This window comes from Ceratotherium simum, chromosome 33 (genome assembly GCF_057802395.1).
Source record: "Ceratotherium simum simum isolate JZ-2026a chromosome 33, ASM5780239v1, whole genome shotgun sequence".
In the NCBI taxonomy this organism is placed as follows: domain Eukaryota; kingdom Metazoa; phylum Chordata; class Mammalia; order Perissodactyla; family Rhinocerotidae; genus Ceratotherium; species Ceratotherium simum.
Window position 1 is genome coordinate 22,224,586 of NC_141932.1, and position 19,571 is coordinate 22,244,156.

Below are 19,571 nucleotides of genomic sequence, written 5' to 3' on the forward strand. Positions count from 1 at the left end.
AACCAAGTGGCAAATAAGAGGTCATTGGAGAGTTTACCAAAACGGTTTCAATGTGCATGGGAGTCAGATTGTAGTGGGTGGGAGAGGGATTGGTGGGGAGATACAGAATCGAAACATAGATGTAGCAAGACTCTGTTTCGAGTGGCTAAAACAAAAAAGGGAACTTCCATTAAGTGAGAGAGCAGATAGCCAGTTCCAAAGAATAGGAAGAAAGAGATTAGCCTCAGCTTGGGTTCTCGGGAAGTGACTCAGACAGAAAGTGATGTCTGGACTCCAGCCACGGAGCTGGCAGGTAGAACATGAAGAAGGGTGCTCCAAGGGAAGGAACCGCATAGATAATGGCAGGTGGAAGGGGCAGGAAATGGAGGATTAGGGTTTGAGCTAATCCTGCCAAAATTAGGGATTTGCTTTCAAAGATCAGGGAAGCACGGAATGTTCTTGGGCAAAGGGAAGAACAAGATCAAGGTTGAACCTCGGGGAGGTTAGAGACAGCTTATGCAAGATGGAGGAGTTCCTCAAGGAGGTGTAGAGACCCCTTGTGGGATCCAGAGTTTGAAGGAATGAACTTAGGAATGGCCAGCAAGTACGAATGTAGCTGCAGAGAGTAACTTCCTCTGGCTGTGCCCTGGGTCTATAAAGCTCAGACAAGACAGAGGGTCCCAGGGGTCTCAAGTGGTACAACCAGTGCCGATCTGCCCCCTGCAGATCCTGCTGGCAGGGATAGACCAGAAGGCTCAGATACACAAACACCCCTTGTGAGGCGAGGCTGCCAGTGGTGGGATGGATGTGGTTTCTCTGACCGTAAAGAAGTGTCCCCGCAGGTTATCTCGGGATCACCAGTGGGGCTTCTGAGAGTAGATATGATGTGGAGTAAGGCACAGGCTGTGTCATACCACAGGCACCCACACACCCGCAGCACACGCCCACAGCTGGGGCCTTGAAAGGAAGGAGAAGAGGGTCCAGGCGGTGTCAAATCCATAGTATTAAATTGTGAGATCTCCTACCCCATTGCTGGGGACTCTGGCTACAGAGAGCAACGACAGATTTTGAGGGTGGAAGGCTTCTCTCTCGAGTCAACCAGGGGAGACCTCAAGGCTTAGAGGAGATTGAGGGGCAGTATCACCCCTGCAGCTGATCCTAATTCTCTGCCCCCTCACCCCTCATTTCTCTGAGTGTCTCACGCTACAAGAGGGCTATCTGACACAGAAGCTTTTGACATCTCGGTTTGCAATAGCTGTTTCCTCCTCAAAATCCCAGCAGCCCCTCCTCCCGGTCCTTCTTTCCTTCAGGGACCCACATGTCCCCTCCTCCCACCCCCAGACTCCTCAGGGACCCACGCACCCCTCACCTCAAAGCTCTCACTCCCTGTGAGCCCCCTACCTCTGCCTGTTTCTTGGTATCTCTGGCTTTCACCCAGTCTCCTGTTTACTCACTTCATTTTCCTTGTTGACTTTGGGTCCCAGCCAACTCTGAGCCTTTATCTCTCCCTCTGAGGACCTGCCTGGGGGGTGTCAGAGCCCCCGCCCACCCTGGCTGCCCAGAGATCCAGGCCTTGGTGATAAGAGAGGAGGAGTCCTGGGGGCAGCAGCTGCTGGGGTGTTGTCCAAGAGGACACCCAGGCTTTGCAGCTGCTGTTTCCAGAATAGGCTCCTCAGCAAATAATGAATCCCAAGATTGGGAGGAGGGGACTAGGGCATGGGTCAGGCCAGCCCCTCGGGAGGAACAAGCTCCATCTCAGAAAACTCATACCACCTCTCAGCTGTCTCTTCTGCTCCCGTGTGTGTAACTAGACCCCGATCTCCCATCCCACACAGGTTCTGGGGTGAGGGTGGGCATAGAGTCACCCAAAACCTGTTCAGCCAGTCCCTCTCATGCCAAAAAAAACTCTCAGAAAACAAATAAATCTCCAAGAAGGGGCACCTGGTGGCGTCTGAATGGAACCAGGAAACAGGGGCCTCCATCCTTCTTCACACACAGCTCCAGCCCCAGCCCCCCTGTTCTCTCTCTGCTCCCCACCTGAGACCACACCGGAAGAGCCTGCCTCCCCCCTACAGTCCTGGAGAGTCTACACAGCACCCTCTGGGAGACAATAAGCCCAGTTAGACTAGGTTTGATGTTCCCATTTGGCAGACGAGGTACCTAGGAGGTCCTGTGGGACTGGGGGTGGAGGTCTTGTGTCCCACGCCTCAGGCCTGGCTCAGGTGCTCAGATTCCTGCCCACCCCAGACACTTGCCCCCTAATGGTAGCTGGGAATAGGATGTGGGTGGCTAGGGGCCAGGGATCAGCTTGTGGGGACTGAGGAGCAGCCAGGACCCGGATGTGGGTCCATTGCTATTATTCCTGGCAGGAGCCAAAGAAGGGAATCTGGCCATCAAACCAGCAAACAGACCAAATGTCACCTTCCACCCCGGCTCCCCACCCCTCAGGGATCCAGGCCCTTAGCACCCTGCTTCCCAGCTGTTTCCCTCAGGGCCACCACCCCTTCCAGGACTGAAATTTCCAGCAAGCGACCAGGGCACAGCCACCAGCTGTTCTCACATCCCTCTCAGGACCCAGGCATCCAGGCTTGCCCTCCGCCCTTCCCAGGGCTTCCGTGTCCCCATCCCACCTGGCCCGGGAATTAGCAGCCTCCTCCGGGAAGTTGGCATCCTCTGCTTGGCAGGCGGCCCAGGGTGTGGCCGAGGAGCCAAGAAAGTCCACTATATAGCCCAAGGCAGGAGCTCGCCCTGCAGCTCCGGGGACCTGCAGGTGAGAGAGGCCGGGGTCCCCTCTGGAAGTGGGACATCCGGTCCCCTGCTCTTGCCCCTGGCTCCAGGCTTCCCCAACCGCCCCCTAGACCCACTTGGCACCCAACTCTCCGATACACACACACACTAGCCCTTGGGTCCAGTCCACCTCAGCCTTCCTGGTGCCCAGGTGGCCCTTGTCCTGAGACTGGGCCCTCCAGGACAGTCCCTGGCAGGAGGGGCAGACCAGCCTCCTATGACCCCCTCTCTTTCTCCTCTGCAGACATGGGTTCCCTGTGGAGCTGGTGGACCCTCTGGGCCGGAGCAACCCTCCTGTGCGGTAAGTCAGACCGAGATCCCGTCTGCGTCCTTGTTCCAGCCTGGAGAACCCTGCCCACCTGGGCCAGCACCCTCCATTTGTGCCCCCTCCACAAACCCATCTCCCAGCACCACCTCAAGCTAGCTGAGCTGGGTGAGAGGCCCCTCAGGTTCTGCGGAGAAAGGAGGTAGAATTCACCCATTCTCTCTCTGTGCTGGAGGGAAGCGGGTGAAAATCTTAGTCTCCAAATTCAAGTGTGCAAGAACCACCACTTGATTTTCTGCAACTTTGCCAAAGTTTTGACTCTGAGCCTCATTCTGCTGAGGTGATGGGAAGCCTCGCTAAAGTCATTCTTGGAGGGTGTGGTGCCCAATTCTCCAGGATTATGTCCAGGACTCGAGTCTTAGGTAAAGCTAAAGTACTGGTAGAAGGATGGAACATTAGTCACCAGTCTACATCTGTTTAGGTGACTTCTGAATCGCTCATTGTCTTGATCCCTTGGCCCCGTGGGACACTGGGATAGCCTTCAAGGATCCCCTTATTCGGCAAACAGGCCTTCTAGATCCCCACGCTCTCTCCAAGACCCCGTAGATCGCTCTGTCTCTCCTAAGCCCTAGGAATCTCTTCCTAGTTGGGGGTGTTGAAAAGCCCCCACTCTCCTCTATTTCTAGGAGACATTTTGTCCGGACTCCCATAATCCTTTTCTTTCCTTTACCCTCTTCACACATACCCCCAAGTCCTACTAAGACAGAAATCACAAACCGACAGCTGAATCCAGCCGGTGCGGGCCCCACAGTGCTTCAGACAATTTTGGGTTGGAGATTTCACAAGGAAATTCAGAGAGCCAGTTTCTCTTGAAACATAGTAAGATCTGGCATAAAAAAAAAAAAAAAAAGGAGAGCCCACAAGCCGTGATAATAACAACAGGCTAGAGCTGGTAGCAACACCCCACTTTTGTTGGTGTGTGAAGGCTCCAGCTTACTGCCACTACCTGGACTGTTTCGCACATTTATATTGCTTGCCTGGCGCCCACCAGCATTTGAGTTTGAGACCTCTGTCCAAAGCTTTGGAAAACAGAAGGCAGAGAGGTTTGTGGGTGAAAGCTGCATGGACAAGGAGAAAGGAAAGAGAAGAGAGAAAAAAAGCCCAAGTTAATATTTCAACCTGTTATCCAGACACGGGGCAAGGGGTTGGTTCTCTGCTGGGGAGGACTGGATAAGTGGACCCACAACTTCATTTTCTTTTTTTTTTTTTTTTTTTTTTTTTTTTTTAAAGATTTTATTTATTTATTTTTTCCCCCAAAGCCCCAGTAGATAGTTGTGTGTCATAGCTGCACATCCTTCTAGTTGCTGTATGTGGGACGCGGCCTCAGCATGGCCGGAGAAGCAGCGTGCTGGTGGGAGCCCGGGATCCGAACTCGGGTCGCCAGCAGCGGAGCGCGCTCACTTAACCACCAAGCCACGGGGCCGGCCCCACAACTTCATTTTCTTATCCCAGGGTTGACCCAGGAGGCCTCAGTGGACCCTCAACGGGACACTGAGGGGAAGGAATTCCTCACGGCCTTCCTGCAGAACTACCAGCCGGGGTACAGCAAGTCCTACCTCTACCTCCTTCTCTCCAGCCTGTCGGACAGCCCGGCCTCAGTCTCCATCCTCAGCCAGGCAGACAGCACCTCGCAGAATGTCACAGTGAGGCCCGGGGAGTCAGTCATCGTCAACATTAGCGCCAAGGCTGAGATGGTTGGCAGCAAAGTCTTCAAGCACGCGGTGGTGGTCCACTCTGACCGCACCATCTCCGTGCAGGCCGTAAACTTTAAGCCCAACACAGTGGAGGTGACGAGGTTGCAGCCTGTCCGTGCCCTGGGCACCGAGTACTTTGTGCTCACACCGCCCGGCACCTCAGCTCAGAATCTCAAAGAGTTTGCTGTGGTGGCTGGTGCAGCGGGGGCCTCCGTCAGTGTGCAGCTGAAGGGGGCAGTGACATTCCAGGGCAAGATCTACGCAGCGGGCAGCGTCCTGAGTGTGACTCTGGAGTCCTACCAGGTAGCCCAGGTACAGAGCACGGTTGATCTCTCAGGGTCAAAGGTCACAGCCAGTAGCCCCGTGGCTGTCATCTCCGGCCACAGCTGTGTCCAGAAACACACGAACTGCGACCACGTGGTGGAGCAGCTGCTACCCACGTCCGCCTGGGGCACTCAGTATGTGGTGCCCACTCTGGCCTCCCAGGCCCGCTTCGATCTGGCCTATGTCGTGGCCAGCCAGACCACGAAGCTGACCTACAACCACGGGGGCACCCCTGGCTCCCGTGCGCTCCAGGCGGGTGACTCTGTAGAGTTTGAGATCCGGCCAACCCAGCCGCTCTACCTGTCTGCAGATGTGGGTATCCAGGTCGTGCTGTTTGGCACAGGTGCCACAAAGGGGGCAGTGACCTATGACCCCTACCTGGTCCTGGTCCCAGACGTGGCGGCCTACTGCCCTGCCTATGTGATCAAGAGCATACCAGGCTCTGAGGGTGTGGCCCTGGTAGTGGCACAGACGAAGGCTGCTGACGAGGTGACCGTCGATGGGCACAGGCTGGGGCCCAGTGTCGTCTGGACAGCTGTACCAGGCACTGAGTTCTCGTACGCCGAAGTGGACCTCGGCACTGCTGACGTGACCCACACGGCCGAGGCCGCCACCAACTTCGGGCTGCTCATCTTCGGGCTGGGCCCAGCTGTGGGCTACGGAACAACAGCTGCCTGTGGCCATAGTGAGTGATGGGAAAAGACCCCTGGCCCTGTCCTCCTAGTGACCACTTTGCCAACGCTCTCGCCTTTTTCTCTTCCCCACCCACCTGTTCCTCTGTGGCTTCCTGGCTCCGCTGGGCTGTCCCCGCTCACCTCCATCCTCCCTGCCATCCTCCCTTTCCTTAAGGCTTCCCAGCCCCTCCCTACCCACGCCCCCAAGAATAATAAATATCTAGCAACAGGTGTGACCCAGGGTCCCAACCAGTCAGAAGAGAAGCCAGCCCGAGCACTGCAGCAGGCTCCCAGAAGCCCCCGTGGGGTCTGGCACCAGCCTTTTGTCTGTTGCTTTTGGGGGAGTGATGGGGAAGGGGTCCTACAGGAGACCCAAGGTGCCGAGAGGGGGGACTTGAGGGGGCGGGGTCAGGTCAGCAGCTTCTTACCAACCAGTTCGGAAATATTTTGCTATTTTAGCAACTGATACACAGCTATACCAGTTGGTAACTGCTAACTCATGTAGGAATGTTTATGCCCAAATTCAAGAGGTCTCACAGTCTCATAGTAATGATGGCTACCGTGTTGTGAGGGCTCTCTCTCAATATACCAGGGACCATTCTAGGCGCCTTGCACATGTTAACAGAGTCATCTCTAGGACCTGGCCCTATGTGTCACCCCGGGCTCAGCACATTGAGGAGCCGCCCCCAGGCAGTGCTGCGTGGTATCTGAGGGCACAGATGCTAAGGCCAGACTTCCCAGGTTCCAATCCTGCCTCCACTTGTGTGACCTTGGGCATGTGACTTCACCTCTGTGGGCCTCAGTTTCCCCATCTGTAAAATGGGGATGATCACTGCATCCCCTCACAGGGCTGTAGGGAGGGTGTCATGAGTTGACAACTGGCAAGTATGTAGGGCTATGTAAGGGTGAGCTGTTATGAGCAGAGAGAAGGCACGAGATTTGAAGACAGGGAGGCAGGCGAGGAAGAGTTGTTTCTTCCTATGTGGACCCCCCCACCCTCAAGCTACGACCCTAGACACTAGGGTTCCCAGCCCTGGCAAAAATGCCCCTCCCACCCACCTTCCGGGACCTGGAAGCCACCCAACTTCCAAGGACCACTCGGGCTTGAAGAGTAGAATGGGGAAGGAGTAGGTGATTAATGGTGACAGGTAACACTCAATTAACACCTGGAAACACCCCCCTCCCCAAATATCCCTGTGAAGAAGGTATTATTATCACCCCATGTTACAGATGAGGAAACAGGTCCAGAGAGTTTCAAATTACTGGCCCAGTGTCACACAGCTCATTGATTGAGCCAGGATTCTAACCTAGGCAGCCTGACTCTTCCTCCGCCCTTTCCATTCCTTGAACAGTCAGTCTCTGCCTTTCATTTTCTGTCCTTGAAAAAGATCCCTTAGCCTTTCGACCTGAGTGGGAAGGTAGAGGAGAGGGGGAAACAGAGAAAAACCACAAATTAGCTTTTCCACGATTGTTCCTGCCCGTCCTACGTAACTATCTTCCAGGTCTTCTGGGCCGAGCTGTGTTAAACTGGGGAGTCAGAAAAGCAGGGATCGGGTCAGGTCTGAGGGGCTCTCTCCCTATGAGATTCCAGATCTGTTTCCCCACTTCTAAAATGAGCGAACTGCCCAAGCTCCCCACGCGGGGGCGCTCCAAGACTCCCACCGCGGGGACAGTCCTGACTGTTTCTCCGTTCTCCATCCTCTTCCCTCCCCAGCCCTGGTGAAGGCGCCGGAGCCCTCCTGCGAAGATGTGCAGTGCTCTCTGAGGCAGGTCTGCCAGGTGGCGGGTGGGCAGGCCAAGTGCGTGGCGGTCCCCGTGGGCACCTGCCGCGCCCAGGGTGACCCCCATTACACCACCTTCGACGGCCGTCGCTACGACATGATGGGCACGTGCACGTACACGATGGCAGAGCTGTGCAGCGAGGACCAGACCCTGCCCGCCTTCAGCGTGGAGGCCAAGAACGAGCACCGGGGCAGCCGCCGCGTCTCCTACGTGGGCTTCGTGACCGTGCGCGCCTACAGCCACTCGGTGGCGCTGGCCCGCGGGGAGGTTGGCTTCGCCCGGGTAAGTAGGGCTGCAGGGTTTCATACCGTTGAGCCGCCAGTCAGAAGGAGGAGGCCAAGCCTGGGTATCAGGCCTCAAACATGAGCCCTTTGCCATGGGGTGGAGGGTGCACAGAAGTGGACCAAGGGAGCCAGGGCTGGGGAAGGGGATGTGAGAAGTCAGTGGCAGATCCTTAAACTCCTTTGGTCCAGCAATTCCACTTCTAAACATTTGAAGGATGCTCAGAGATACTGTTAGAAAAAAAAAGTTTATGCCAATGTGGTTTATAATAGCAAAAGAAAGGAAACAAAATGTCCAACAATTGGGAATTCCTTTTTTTTTTTTTTTCTGCTGAGGAAGATTTGCCCTGAGCTAACATCTGTGCCAATCTTCCTCTATTTTGTATGTGAGTCTCTGCTACAGCAGGCTGACAAGTGGTGTAGATCTGTGCCTGGGATCTGAACCCCGGCAACCCAGGCCTAACTTAACCACTATGCTACCAGCCAGGGAATTCCCCTACCAGGAAATTTCTTAACAGACCAAACACTAAATTTAGTGAGCGCCAAATTGTTTGTGCTGAATTTGTTTCTTAGCACTTTCCGTGTAGAAATGCATTAAATGCTCCCAGCAATCTATGGGGGTAGGCATTATTATTATTAACACTTGTTGATGAGAAACTAAAGTCCCGAGAGATGAGTGACTTCCCAAGTGCTTAGAGCTCGTAAGAGGAGGAGCTGGGAACACAGGCAGGCTGGCTCCTGAGTTCCTATTCTTAGCCTCTAGGCCGTTCTGCCTCTGGTAAATGGATTACTACTCAACCGATACAAATAACAGCGCAGAGCAATGATTTCCCTTTTTTCACCATGTTATTATGAAAATGGTCAAAGATCCAGAAAAGTTGAAATCTTTGTACAGTGAGCACTCATATGCTAATAACCCCGATTCTAAACATTTCACTCTTCTTGACTGATCACACGTCTATCATCTGTTCATTCCTCCGTCCGTTCAACAATCCGTCTTATTTTTAACGGGCTTCGAAGTAAGTTCCAGACATCAGTACATGTCACCCCTAAAGGCTTCAACATGCCTGTCATTGACTAGAATACACTTTTTTTACATTTCTTTTTGCTTACTTTTGAGATAAAATTTGTGTATAATAAAACCCACAAATTTTAAGTGTACAGTTCACTGAGTTTTGACAAATGTGCAACCCAAGCCTCCATTAAGATATAGAATATTTTCATCATTCTAGAAAATTCCCTCATGCCCCTTACCAAACTATCCCCAGCTCATCCCTTGAGGCAATCACAGTTCTGATTTTTGTCCACCATAGATTAATTTTGCCTGTTCAAGAACTTCAAATAATGGAATTGTACAGGGTAAGGAGCCTTTGTGTAAGACTTCTCTTGCTCAGCATAATACGTTTGAGGTTCTTCCATGTTGCTGCGATTAATTTTTTTTTTTTTTTTTTTTTTTTGCTGAGGAAGATTCACCCTGAGCTAACATCTGTTGCCAGTCTTCCTCTATTTTGTATGTGGGTCGCTGCCACAGCATGGCCACTGACGAGTGGTGTAGGTCCACGCCCAGGAACCAAACCTGGGCCACCAAAGCAGAGCACACTGAACTTAACCACTAGGCCACGGGGACTGGCCCTGCAATTGATTTCCTTTTAATAGGTTAAGCATTCACATAGCTCAAAACAAAAAGAGCATGTTGTGAAAGGTCTTGCTTTTGCCCCATCTTCATCTGCTTTTCCCCCACTCCCCCCAGGTAACCACTTTTACTGATTTCTTGAGAATTCATCTAGGGTTTCTTTATGCCAATACAAGCTAACATAAACATACGTGCTTACCTTTCCCCTGTCTTAACGAAGGGTCCTGTGCGGTATGTTCTGTTCTGCTCTTTGCTCTGGCACTGAACAGTACATTCTGGAGCTCTTTGTGTATCAGGGTGTAGGGAGCCCCCTCTCTCTTTTTTACAGCTGCATGGTTCCCCCATTGGATGGCTGCATCATAGCTCACTTAACTCAGTCCCCTGTGGATGGACACCTCGTTCACAATGGCAGATAGTACCTAAGTGAATATTCCTGCACCTCCCTTGTTTCTTGAGTGTGCAGGGGGATCTATGAGATTAATAACCAAGTGGACTAATGTAGGTGCTCTTGATTGAGGGATTGCGCACAAGCTCAGGGGGACTTCAGATCTCTTGAAATCGTGTGCAGAATTTTGCACACGCTGTGCAATTTTTCAGGGAGGGGGCCCACAGGCTTTTGTCGGATCCTTACAGAGATGAGTGACTTGACAAAGGTTTAGAGCTCCTGGTGGAATCGTGACAGGTTGTCCACAAGACGTTGTTAGGAGAAAAGAGGAGTTCATGAAATGGTGACGTCAGCATGGTCTCGTTATTAAAAAAAAAAAAAAAAGTATAAATGTATTTAAAGGTAGGAAAAAACCTGGCAAGATTTATAAATGTGTGTGTGTGTGTCTATAGCAATGTGGACTATTCCTCTTCTCTCATTTTTGCTCAAGTGCATTTTCTAAGTTTTCTGTAATGAACAAATATTACTTGTGTCATTTAAAAATGGAGATCACTGGTCTCAGGAGAGACACACACGGGAACAGTGGTCCCTGGACTGAGAACCTGTGAGTGTGGGGCGCTGGGCTGTCTTGGTCACTACTGTGTCGGCAGCACGGCTGCCACAGACCTGGACACACAGGAGGGCTCATGGAGGCGTTGCTGACCGACTGAATGAATGATCTGTCTTACCTTCAGACCGTTGCTCCTGCTGCCCCCTCTGCCTGTTACTCTTTTTTCATCCCCCATCCTCTTGGATAAGATGAGAATGTGTGAAGAAAGATGCTCAGGAAGAAGAAAATGGGCCCAGGGGACAGAGAGACACATTCCTTATCTCCTGGCCAGACTCTTTCTCCACTGAGGCATTTGCAAAGGAATACCCTCCCCCCGCTTTTTTTTCCTGGCTATCTCCCACTGAACTTTTACAGCTCAGCTCACCTTCCTTCCTCCAGGAAGCCTCTCCCGGCCTGCAAGCTTGCATCGGGTCCTTTCTCTAAGCTCCCACAGCCTTCTGTGCCTCCACTATCCCAGCCCTGACCACTCTGATCTGTCACTGTCTAGTGACAGGTCTGTCTCCCCCATTGGACTGGGAGCCCCATGAGAGCAGGGTCTGGGGTTGTCTCGGTCGTCGCTGTACCTCCAGCATCTCCCAGCCCAGGACCAGCACAGAGTGATTGCCCAGGGGGTGTTTATGTAATGCAGCAGCCCCTGAACTCACTTACTGAGTGCCTGCTTTTCCACCAGGCACTGTTCCAGTCACTGGAGATGAAGCAGTGATCAAAACAGAAAAAATCTCTGTCCTCGTGGAGCTGACTGTCTAATGGAGTTAGACAGATGATACACATGAGAAATTTGCAAATCATATTTTAGAAAGCTAGAAGCTATAGGAACAAATAGATCAGAGCGGGGGATGGGGAGTAGGGAGGGGGTGCCATATAAAATAGTGTGCTCAGGGGTGGCCTCAGTGAGATGGTAACATTTGAGCAAAGCTTTTGGGAGAGGTGAAGGGGTGACCCACGTGCACATCTAAGGGAAGCACATGTCAGCCCTCAGGGATGGCAAGTGCAAAGGTCCTGAGGCTTAGTCGGTGGCGGTAATGGGAGGAAGGTATCCCAGGGCAGCTAGAGCAGGGGAAGCGAGTGGGAGGAGATGAGGGGCTGATGGCCAGACCACCCGGGCTCTGACTACCCCGTCCTCACCCGCTCTGCAGATTGACAACCAGCGCTCGCGCCTGCCCGTCTCCCTGGCCAACGGTCGCTTCCGAGTGTACCAGAGCGGGAGACAGGCCGTGGTGGAGCTGGACTTTGGGCTGGTGGTCACCTACGACTGGGACTCCCAGCTGGCCGTGAGCCTGCCCCAGCGCTTCCAAGCCCAGGTGTGCGGACTGTGTGGCAACTACAATGGCAACCCCACCGATGACTTCCTCACGCCTGACGGGGAGCAGGCTCCTAACGTCGTGGAGCTTGCCAGTAGCTGGAAGCTGGACGACGGGGACTACCTGTGTGAGGACGGCTGCCAGGACGACTGTCCCTCCTGCACCCCAGGCCAGGCCCAGCACTATGAGGCTCAATCTCTCTGCGGCCTGCTGACTCTCTCCAACGGGCCCTTTGCCGCCTGCCATGACGCCCTAGCCCCCCAGGCCTTCCTGGAGGAGTGTGTCTACGACCTGTGTGTGTTCAATGGGGACCGAGCCAGCCTCTGCCGGAGCCTCAGCACCTACGCCCAGGCCTGTCTGGAGTTTGGCATCTCTGTCGGGAACTGGAGGCTGCCAGCCAACTGCCGTGAGTGGTGCCCCGGTGGGGGCTGGGGGCACATGGTGGGGGGCAGGGGATCACTTGCTTCGGCTCCATATCTGAGCACTTATTGGGGGTCAGCCTGGAGCTGGACCACGCCAGGGACATGGAGATGGCCAAGACGGCAGGGGTCTGCCCACACTGAGCCTGAGGCTGGGACAGACGTAGCACTGGACACCGACAGGCAGAGTGGTCAGGGCCGGGATGGGGGAAGTTCAAGCGGGCTATGGGAGACCAGAGAAGCTTCCTGACTCGGCCTGGGGGGGTCAAGCTTGCTAGAGGAAGGGCTGCCCAATCCGAGACCCGTAGGTGGGCTTAGAATTAGACAGAAAAAAAAGGGAGCAGGAAGTGAGTTCCAGGCTGAGAGAAGAACATGTGCAAAGCTTGCATGAGAGGTAGTCCTCAGAGACCCAAAGCAGACATGTGAGCCTCTCTTCATTTCTAACCCTTCCCTGACTCCCCAATGCCCTCTGGGTAAAGTCCACAGTCCTCAGCCAGGTGTCCAGCCACTTAATCATTCATTCGCTCATTTATTCATTCATTCAGGAAGCATCCCCTGAGGCCCTGGCTGGCCCCATCCCTGTGCTGGTGAGAGACACACACCTGCCCCCGCCCTCGTGAGTTCCCAGAGAAATGTTCAGGAAGCTGAAGGCTACGGGAGAGAGGGGAGGAGGCGTCCAGGCCCAGGGCTTGAGACAGGGACTCTGGAGGGGGAGTCTGGGGGAGACAGGCCATTTGGGGCTTGTCTTGGTCACAGCTGTGTCCCCGCTGCCCAGTAAACACCCCCCCGCAGAGTTCCCCTATGCCTCGTGCAGAAGGGGAAGCAGTGAGTTCATTCACCCACTGGTTCACTTCCGCAGTAGATACTGCGCATCTCCCGGGGGGGCCAGGCCCTGTCCTTGGTGCTGGAGGTTCAGCCGTGACTGAGGTAGAACTTATATCCCACCCGGGAGCCAGAGTAAGCGGTAAACTATGAAATATCTTCAGAGAGCGAAAGAAACAAAGTTCACGTAATAAGAGCAAATGGGAGGCTCATGAAAAGGATGCTCAGGGAAGGCCTTCCTGAGGAGGTGAATCGGAGCAGAGACCAGGATAAGGCAAAGGAGTCAGCTGAGTAATAAGGATGCTCATGGGGTGTCTCTCATAGATGAACTCAGTTACTCCTCACAACAACCCTGTGAGGTCGGTACTGTTATTATCCCATTTTACTGATGGGGAAACTGAGGCACAGGGAGATTGGAGTCATCTGCCCACCATCGCACAGCTAAGAAAGGGAGAGCTGGGATTTGAACTCAGGCCATTGGGCTCCTCTTAACTACATGCTGCCCTGCTTCCTGGGGAAAGGCCAATACGGGCAGAGGGAACCGCCAATGCAAAGACCCTGAGGTGGGAGTGTGAGGACCTGGGAGGAGGCCACTGTGGCAGAGGGAGACTGAGAGGAGATGAGGACAGGGAGGTGATGGGGGCAGATGGCGGGGAGCTTCAGGGGCCGCCGGGAGGATACTGGCTTTTACCCGGAGCAAGATGGAGCTTCAAGAGGGCTCTGAGCAGGAGAGGGAGGTCATCGGACTCAGGTGTTCCCAAGGCCCCTCTGGCTGCAGGTGAGGAACAGCCTGTGGGGGCAGGATGGCAGCGGGGAGACCAGACAGGAGGCTGCTGGGGTAGATAGGACCAGGGTGGGGACCGTGGTGAGAGGAGAAGGGGGCAGATTCTGGATAGATTCGGAATATGGAGCTCGCAGGATGTACTGACAGATAGGTTGCCCAGTGAATGAAGGGGAGGGGGGTCAGCTATGTAGCTGAGGTTTGGGGTCCTAGCACCCAGAAGGATGGCAGTGCCATTAACTGAGATGGGGGCTCCGAGGGAGGCGCAGGGTTTGGGGAGGGAAGTGCTGGCGCGCCTTCCGACGGCGCGCCCCTCCGGCCCCCGCTGCGCTGGCCTGACCCTCCCTGCCCTCTCCCTGCAGCCCTGTCCTGCCCCGCCAACAGCCGGTACGAGCTCTGCGGCCCGGCCTGCCCGGCCTCCTGCAACCCCGAGGCGGCGCCGGCCAACTGCTCCGGGCGCCCGTGCGTCGAGGGCTGCGCGTGCCTCCCGGGCTTCGTGGCCAGCGGCGGCGCCTGCGTGGCGGCCTCGTCGTGCGGCTGCGTCTACGAGGGCCGCCCGCTCGCAGCCGGCCAGGCGGTGTGGGCGGACGAGCGCTGCCGGCGGCGCTGCACCTGCGACGGCGCCACCCGGCAGGTGCGCTGCAGCGACACGCAGGGCTGCCCGACGGGCGAGCGCTGCGGCGTCCAGAACGGCCTGCAGGGCTGCTACCCCGACCGCTTCGGGAGCTGCCAGGGCTCCGGGGACCCGCACTACGTGAGCTTCGACGGCCGGCGCTTCGACTTCATGGGCACCTGCGCGTACCTGCTGACCGGCTCGTGCGGCCAGGCCGAAGCGCTGCCCGCCTTTCGGGTGCTGGTGGAGAACGAGCATCGCGGCAGCCAGACCGTGAGCTACACGCGCGCCGTCATCGTGGAGGCCCGCGGCGTGAAGGTGGCCACACGCCGGCAGTACCCGGGGCAAGTGCTGGTGAGGACGCGGCGCCGGGGCCGGGGTGTGGGAGAGCGGCAGGACATCCCCCCTAAAGGGTAGGGAACCGGGCCCCCGGGAGCGTCTGGGGTCTGTTAGCAGACCTATGGCCAGTGGTCAAGGTTGGGGGGCCCCCAAGGCAGGCGGTGCTGCCTCTCGCTGGCTGTGTGACTTTGTCTCCCAGGGTCTCAGTTTTGCCCTCTGTCAAATGGAATAATAAGAGGGTCCCTTCCCAGTGGGAGCCGCTTCACAGGGTGGCTGTAGGGATTTGATGAGTTAATATTTGCAAGGCGCCCAGCAAGTGTTCAGTGAATGCTGACTTCATATCTTATTGTTGTGAACCCTCTGCAGTTACAGATTTGTGCCTTTTCTGGAGGACATTGATTTTCAGAGAGTCAGGGGACATGTAAAAGGTTGGGAACTAGAGATGAGGGGGCTTACAGATGGGCCCCTCTCTCAGACGGTGGCAGGTTTCTGGGTAGAGCGTTCCTAGAGGGCCCAGCACCCAGCAGAAGAAGTTGAGAACCACTGATTTTCTCTTTAAAGAAAAGATGAAAATCAAGAGGCGGGTGGTTGTAAGATTCACAACAATAGTTAATTATTATTATCGGGCAGTTTGGCAGTGGCCCATGCCTTGGGGAGGAGGAAGAATTGGAAATGGAAAACCCAGAGAACTTTCCATGGTCCAGGCACCACGCTGAACCCTTTCCAGGCCTTAACTCGTAATCCTCAGAACGACCTTCAGGTAAAGGAAATTCTGCCAAGGAAGCCTGGTGTTTGGCACAGAGAAGCTTCTCAATAAACAGAGAGCTTGATTATTAATATTTACGTTTCCACCTCTGTCAGATGACGTTTAAACTGAGGCTCGAATAATGATAGTCAACACGGATTAAGTCACTTCTGGGTATTAAATGCTTGACATACAGTAACTCGTTTAATCTCTGTAACAACTCTGGGAAATAGCTAATCTTGTTAGATGAGGAAACTGAGGCACAGAGAGGTCAAGTTGCCTATGCAAGGTCACACAGCTAATGAGCAGCAAAGCTGGGATTTGAAGTCAGGCTGTCTGGCTCCAGAGTCCATACTCTTAGCCACCATATCCTATTGCCTCTCCTGAAGAGAGAGTTGGAAGCAGGGAGAGAAGAAGATGGAAGGGTGTTCCAGGCAGAAGGAACAGCAAGTGCAAAGGCTCTGAGGCAGGAACAGACATAAGGGGTAGGGCCAGTGGGGCTGGAATGGAGTGAGGGAGGGGAAAGCGAGGTAAGGGATGATATAGGGAATGGCTATGGTAGAGCCTTTTGATTTAAGCTGAGAGGACAAGGAAGAGACCACCAGGTGAAGGGTGGTGGTTCCTAGGCAGAGGGAACAACAGGTGCAGAGGCCGAGGCTGTACTGAGCTTGAAGCGTGCACGAGAACAGCGCAGGGCTGCCCTGAGAGAGTGAGGTTGGAGAGATGGGATGGAGAGATTGGTAGGAGGTGAGGTCAGAAAAGGGGGAACAAGCAGGGCCTGGTGGGTAGAGGGGTTCAATTTTCAGCTGAGACGTGAAGGATGATGGAGAGGCAGCCAGGCGAAGAATAGGGATGTGGAAGAGGGTAGGAATGCCACAAGCAGAGGGAACAGCAAGTGCAAAGGCCCTGAGGCTGCGCTGAGCTTGGTGAGTTCAGGAGAATACCCAAATTCTTGCATGGCTGGAGTTGCAAGGGTGGGGAATGGGGTGCTACCGGAGAGTTAAACTGGAGAGTAGTGAGGCTCAGATCATCTAGGGCCTTTTAGGCCATTACAAGGGGTTTGGATCAAGGCTGACAGCTAGCAGATGAAGTAGAGGTGGCCAAGTGAAGAGTGATGGGTGGTAATCCAGGAAGAGGGCACAGCAGGTGCAAAGGCCCTGAGGTGGGACCACGCATAATGTGCTCAAGAGAATAGCAAGGAGCCCAGAATAGCGGGAGCCGAGTGAGTGAGGGCTGGGCCACAGAGCCGTGAATCCCCTGACCCCTGACCCTCCCGCATCTCTATCCAGGTGGACGGCGTCCTTCAGTACCTGCCCTTCCAGGCGGCAGATGGCCAGGTGCAGGTCTTCCGCCAGGGCCAAAAGGCCGTTGTGAGCACGGACTTTGGCCTGACTGTCACCTACAACTGGGACGCCCACGTGACTGTCAAGGTGCCCGAGAGCTATGCTGGGGCCCTGTGCGGGCTCTGCGGGAACTTCAACGGGGACTCAAGTGACGACCTGGCTCTGCGGGGCGGGGGCCAAGCTGCCAATGCTCTGGCCTTCGGGAAAAGCTGGCAGGAGGAGACGAGGCCGGGCTGCGGAGCCCCGGAGCCGGGCAACTGTCCCAAGCTGGACTCCCTGGTGGCCCAGCAGCTGCAGAGCAAGAAGGAGTGTGGCATCCTCGCCGACCCTGAGGGGCCCTTCCGGGAGTGCCACGACACACTGGACCCACAGGGTGCCGTTCGCGACTGCGCCTACGACCGCTGCCTGCTGCAGGGCCAGACGGAGCCTCTGTGTGACGCACTGGCCACCTATGCTGCTGCGTGCCAGGCTGCCGGGGCCACCGTGCACCCCTGGCGGAGTGAGGAACTTTGCCGTGAGTACCGGGAGTGACAAGTTGGGGTGGGGCTCAGCCTTATGTATATTCATTAACATATAAGTATCATTAACTCATTTGATTCTTACAGCAGCCCTATAATGGAGGGACTGTGGTTATACCCATTTAACAGATGAGGAAACCAAGGCTCAGGAAGGTTCAGTTACATGCCCTGATCACACATCTATTCCTCTGTCCACCCCTCCCTTTTGTTCATGCCATGTATTTATTGGAAAAAACAAGTCATTTATCCTGCAGAACTTCCTACTTTCCGAATTTGGCTAGTTGCTTCCTTGCAGCGTTGTTTATCTTGTCCCTCTGTCCCTCAGATTCTCTTGTAAACTGAATATTAGATCTAGAACAGTGCTGTCCATCAACTTTGGTGATGGTGGAAATGTTCTACGTCTGAGCTGTCCCATGTGGTCGCCACTAGTCACATGTGGCTCTTGAGCCCTTGAAATGGGGCTAGTGTGACCAAGGAACCAAATCTTCAATTTTATTTCGTTTTAATGAAGTTACATTTAAATGGCCCCAGTGGCTATCATATTGGACAGGCCAGATAGAGGCTTGATTGGGCTCAGTTTTATTTTATTTTATTTTTTATTTATTTTATTTTATTTCATCTTATTTTATTTTATTTTATTTTATTTTATTTTATTTTATTTTATTTTATTTTTGAGGAAAGCATCTGTCTTATAGTCTGGAGTGACTGGAGTTTGGAGAGAGGAGCAGAGATTCTTTTTTCTTTTTCTTTACAACACTGGCCAGATATTTTAATTTACTATAGAATTACTATTATGACTACTATGTTACTACTATAGAATGAAGAAGCTAAAAATACTGCATTCGCACATACCCTGTATAGATTACACACGCACTACATATGCATATGTACGTTTAAAATATGTACCACAGGGGGCTGGCCCAGTGGCACAGTGGTTGAGTTCACATGCTCTGCTTTGGTGGCCCGGGGTTCGCTGGTTCAGATCCCGGGCGCGGACCTATGCACCGCTCATCAAGCCACGCTGTGGCGGCACCCCACATACAAAATAGAGGAAGACTGGCATAGATGTTAGCTCAGCGCCAATCTTCCTCACCAAAAAAAGATGTGTACCACACGTCCACAACTTGTTACCAAGTTGAGTAAGGTCATTAAAGACATTACAGATAACCCCAAACCACGGTTAAAGTGGAAGATAATCTTAATCATCAGGATCAGATTCACTGTGATATATTCTGTTCTCCAGGCCTCACTGAACAGAGGGGCTTCTTGGAGCCGGACCCCTCATGTATGAGTGTGTGTGAGCATGTGTGTGCACGTGTGTGTGTGCCGGGGCGGGGGGGGTCAGCTGTGTCCCCGGGGAGCGGGGCTCTGGATCCTGACGGCCGCTCTCCCTGCAGCGCTGGGCTGCCCGGCCCACAGTCACTACGAGGCGTGTTCCTACGGCTGCCCGCTGTCCTGTGGAGACCTCCCCGTGCCCAGGGGCTGCGGCTCCGACTGCCACGAGGGCTGCGTGTGCGACGAGGGCTTCGTGCTCAGCGGTGAGTCCTGCGTGCCCCTGTCCTCCTGCGGCTGCGTATACGAGGGTGCCTACCACCCACCAGGCCAGACCTTCTACCCCGGCCCGGACTGCGATTCCCTCTGCCACTGCCAGGAGGATGGCCTGGTGTCCTGTGAGTCCTCCTCCTGCGGCCCGCACGAGGCCTGCCAGCCGTCCAATGGCGTCCTGGGCTGTGTGGCTGTGGGCTCTGCCACCTGCCAGGCGTCAGGAGACCCCCATTACACCACGTTCGACGGCAAACGCTTCGACTTCATGGGCACCTGCGTGTACGCGCTGGCGCAGACCTGCGGGACCCGGCCTGGCCTGCACCAGTTTGCCGTCCTGCAGGAGAATGCACCCTGGGGCAATGGGAAAGTCAGCGTGACCAGGGCCATCAGTGTCCAGGTGGCTAACTTCACCCTACAGCTGGAGCAGAGTCAGTGGAAGGTCACGGTGAGAGCAGGGGCAGAGCACGAAGGGGAGGGCGCCTGGGATAGAGGGCGATCTGGGCGTGGGACACGGGGCAGGGAGCACAGAGCTCGGAGCGGATGTGGGAGGCATGGGGTCCCCAGGAGTGGAGGTGCCCGTTAGAGCACAGAGAGGTGGGCCGAGGAGGAAGGAGGCCTTGGGGACCTGGGACCTGCTCCCATGTGGCTCAGTTTCCCCTTCTCTCTGCCTC

At 54.6% G+C, this 19,571-nt stretch overlaps 1 protein-coding gene across 1 annotated transcript in view; it reads left to right on the plus strand.

Moving 5' to 3' along the window:
* Positions 1 to 502: 502 nt before the first annotated feature.
* Positions 503 to 19,571, plus strand: part of FCGBP (Fc gamma binding protein) — a 41,970-nt gene continuing 22,901 nt past the window's right edge. Inside the window, exons 1-10 of the mRNA XM_087421941.1 lie at positions 503 to 523; positions 2,588 to 2,749; positions 3,011 to 3,067; positions 3,175 to 3,199; positions 4,544 to 5,794; positions 7,498 to 7,847; positions 11,611 to 12,181; positions 14,160 to 14,764; positions 16,784 to 17,351; positions 18,753 to 19,345. Of these exons, the coding sequence (XP_087278067.1) occupies positions 503 to 523; positions 2,588 to 2,749; positions 3,011 to 3,067; positions 3,175 to 3,199; positions 4,544 to 5,794; positions 7,498 to 7,847; positions 11,611 to 12,181; positions 14,160 to 14,764; positions 16,784 to 17,351; positions 18,753 to 19,345 (4,203 nt within the window). The remainder of the gene's footprint in view (positions 524 to 2,587; positions 2,750 to 3,010; positions 3,068 to 3,174; positions 3,200 to 4,543; positions 5,795 to 7,497; positions 7,848 to 11,610; positions 12,182 to 14,159; positions 14,765 to 16,783; positions 17,352 to 18,752; positions 19,346 to 19,571) is intronic.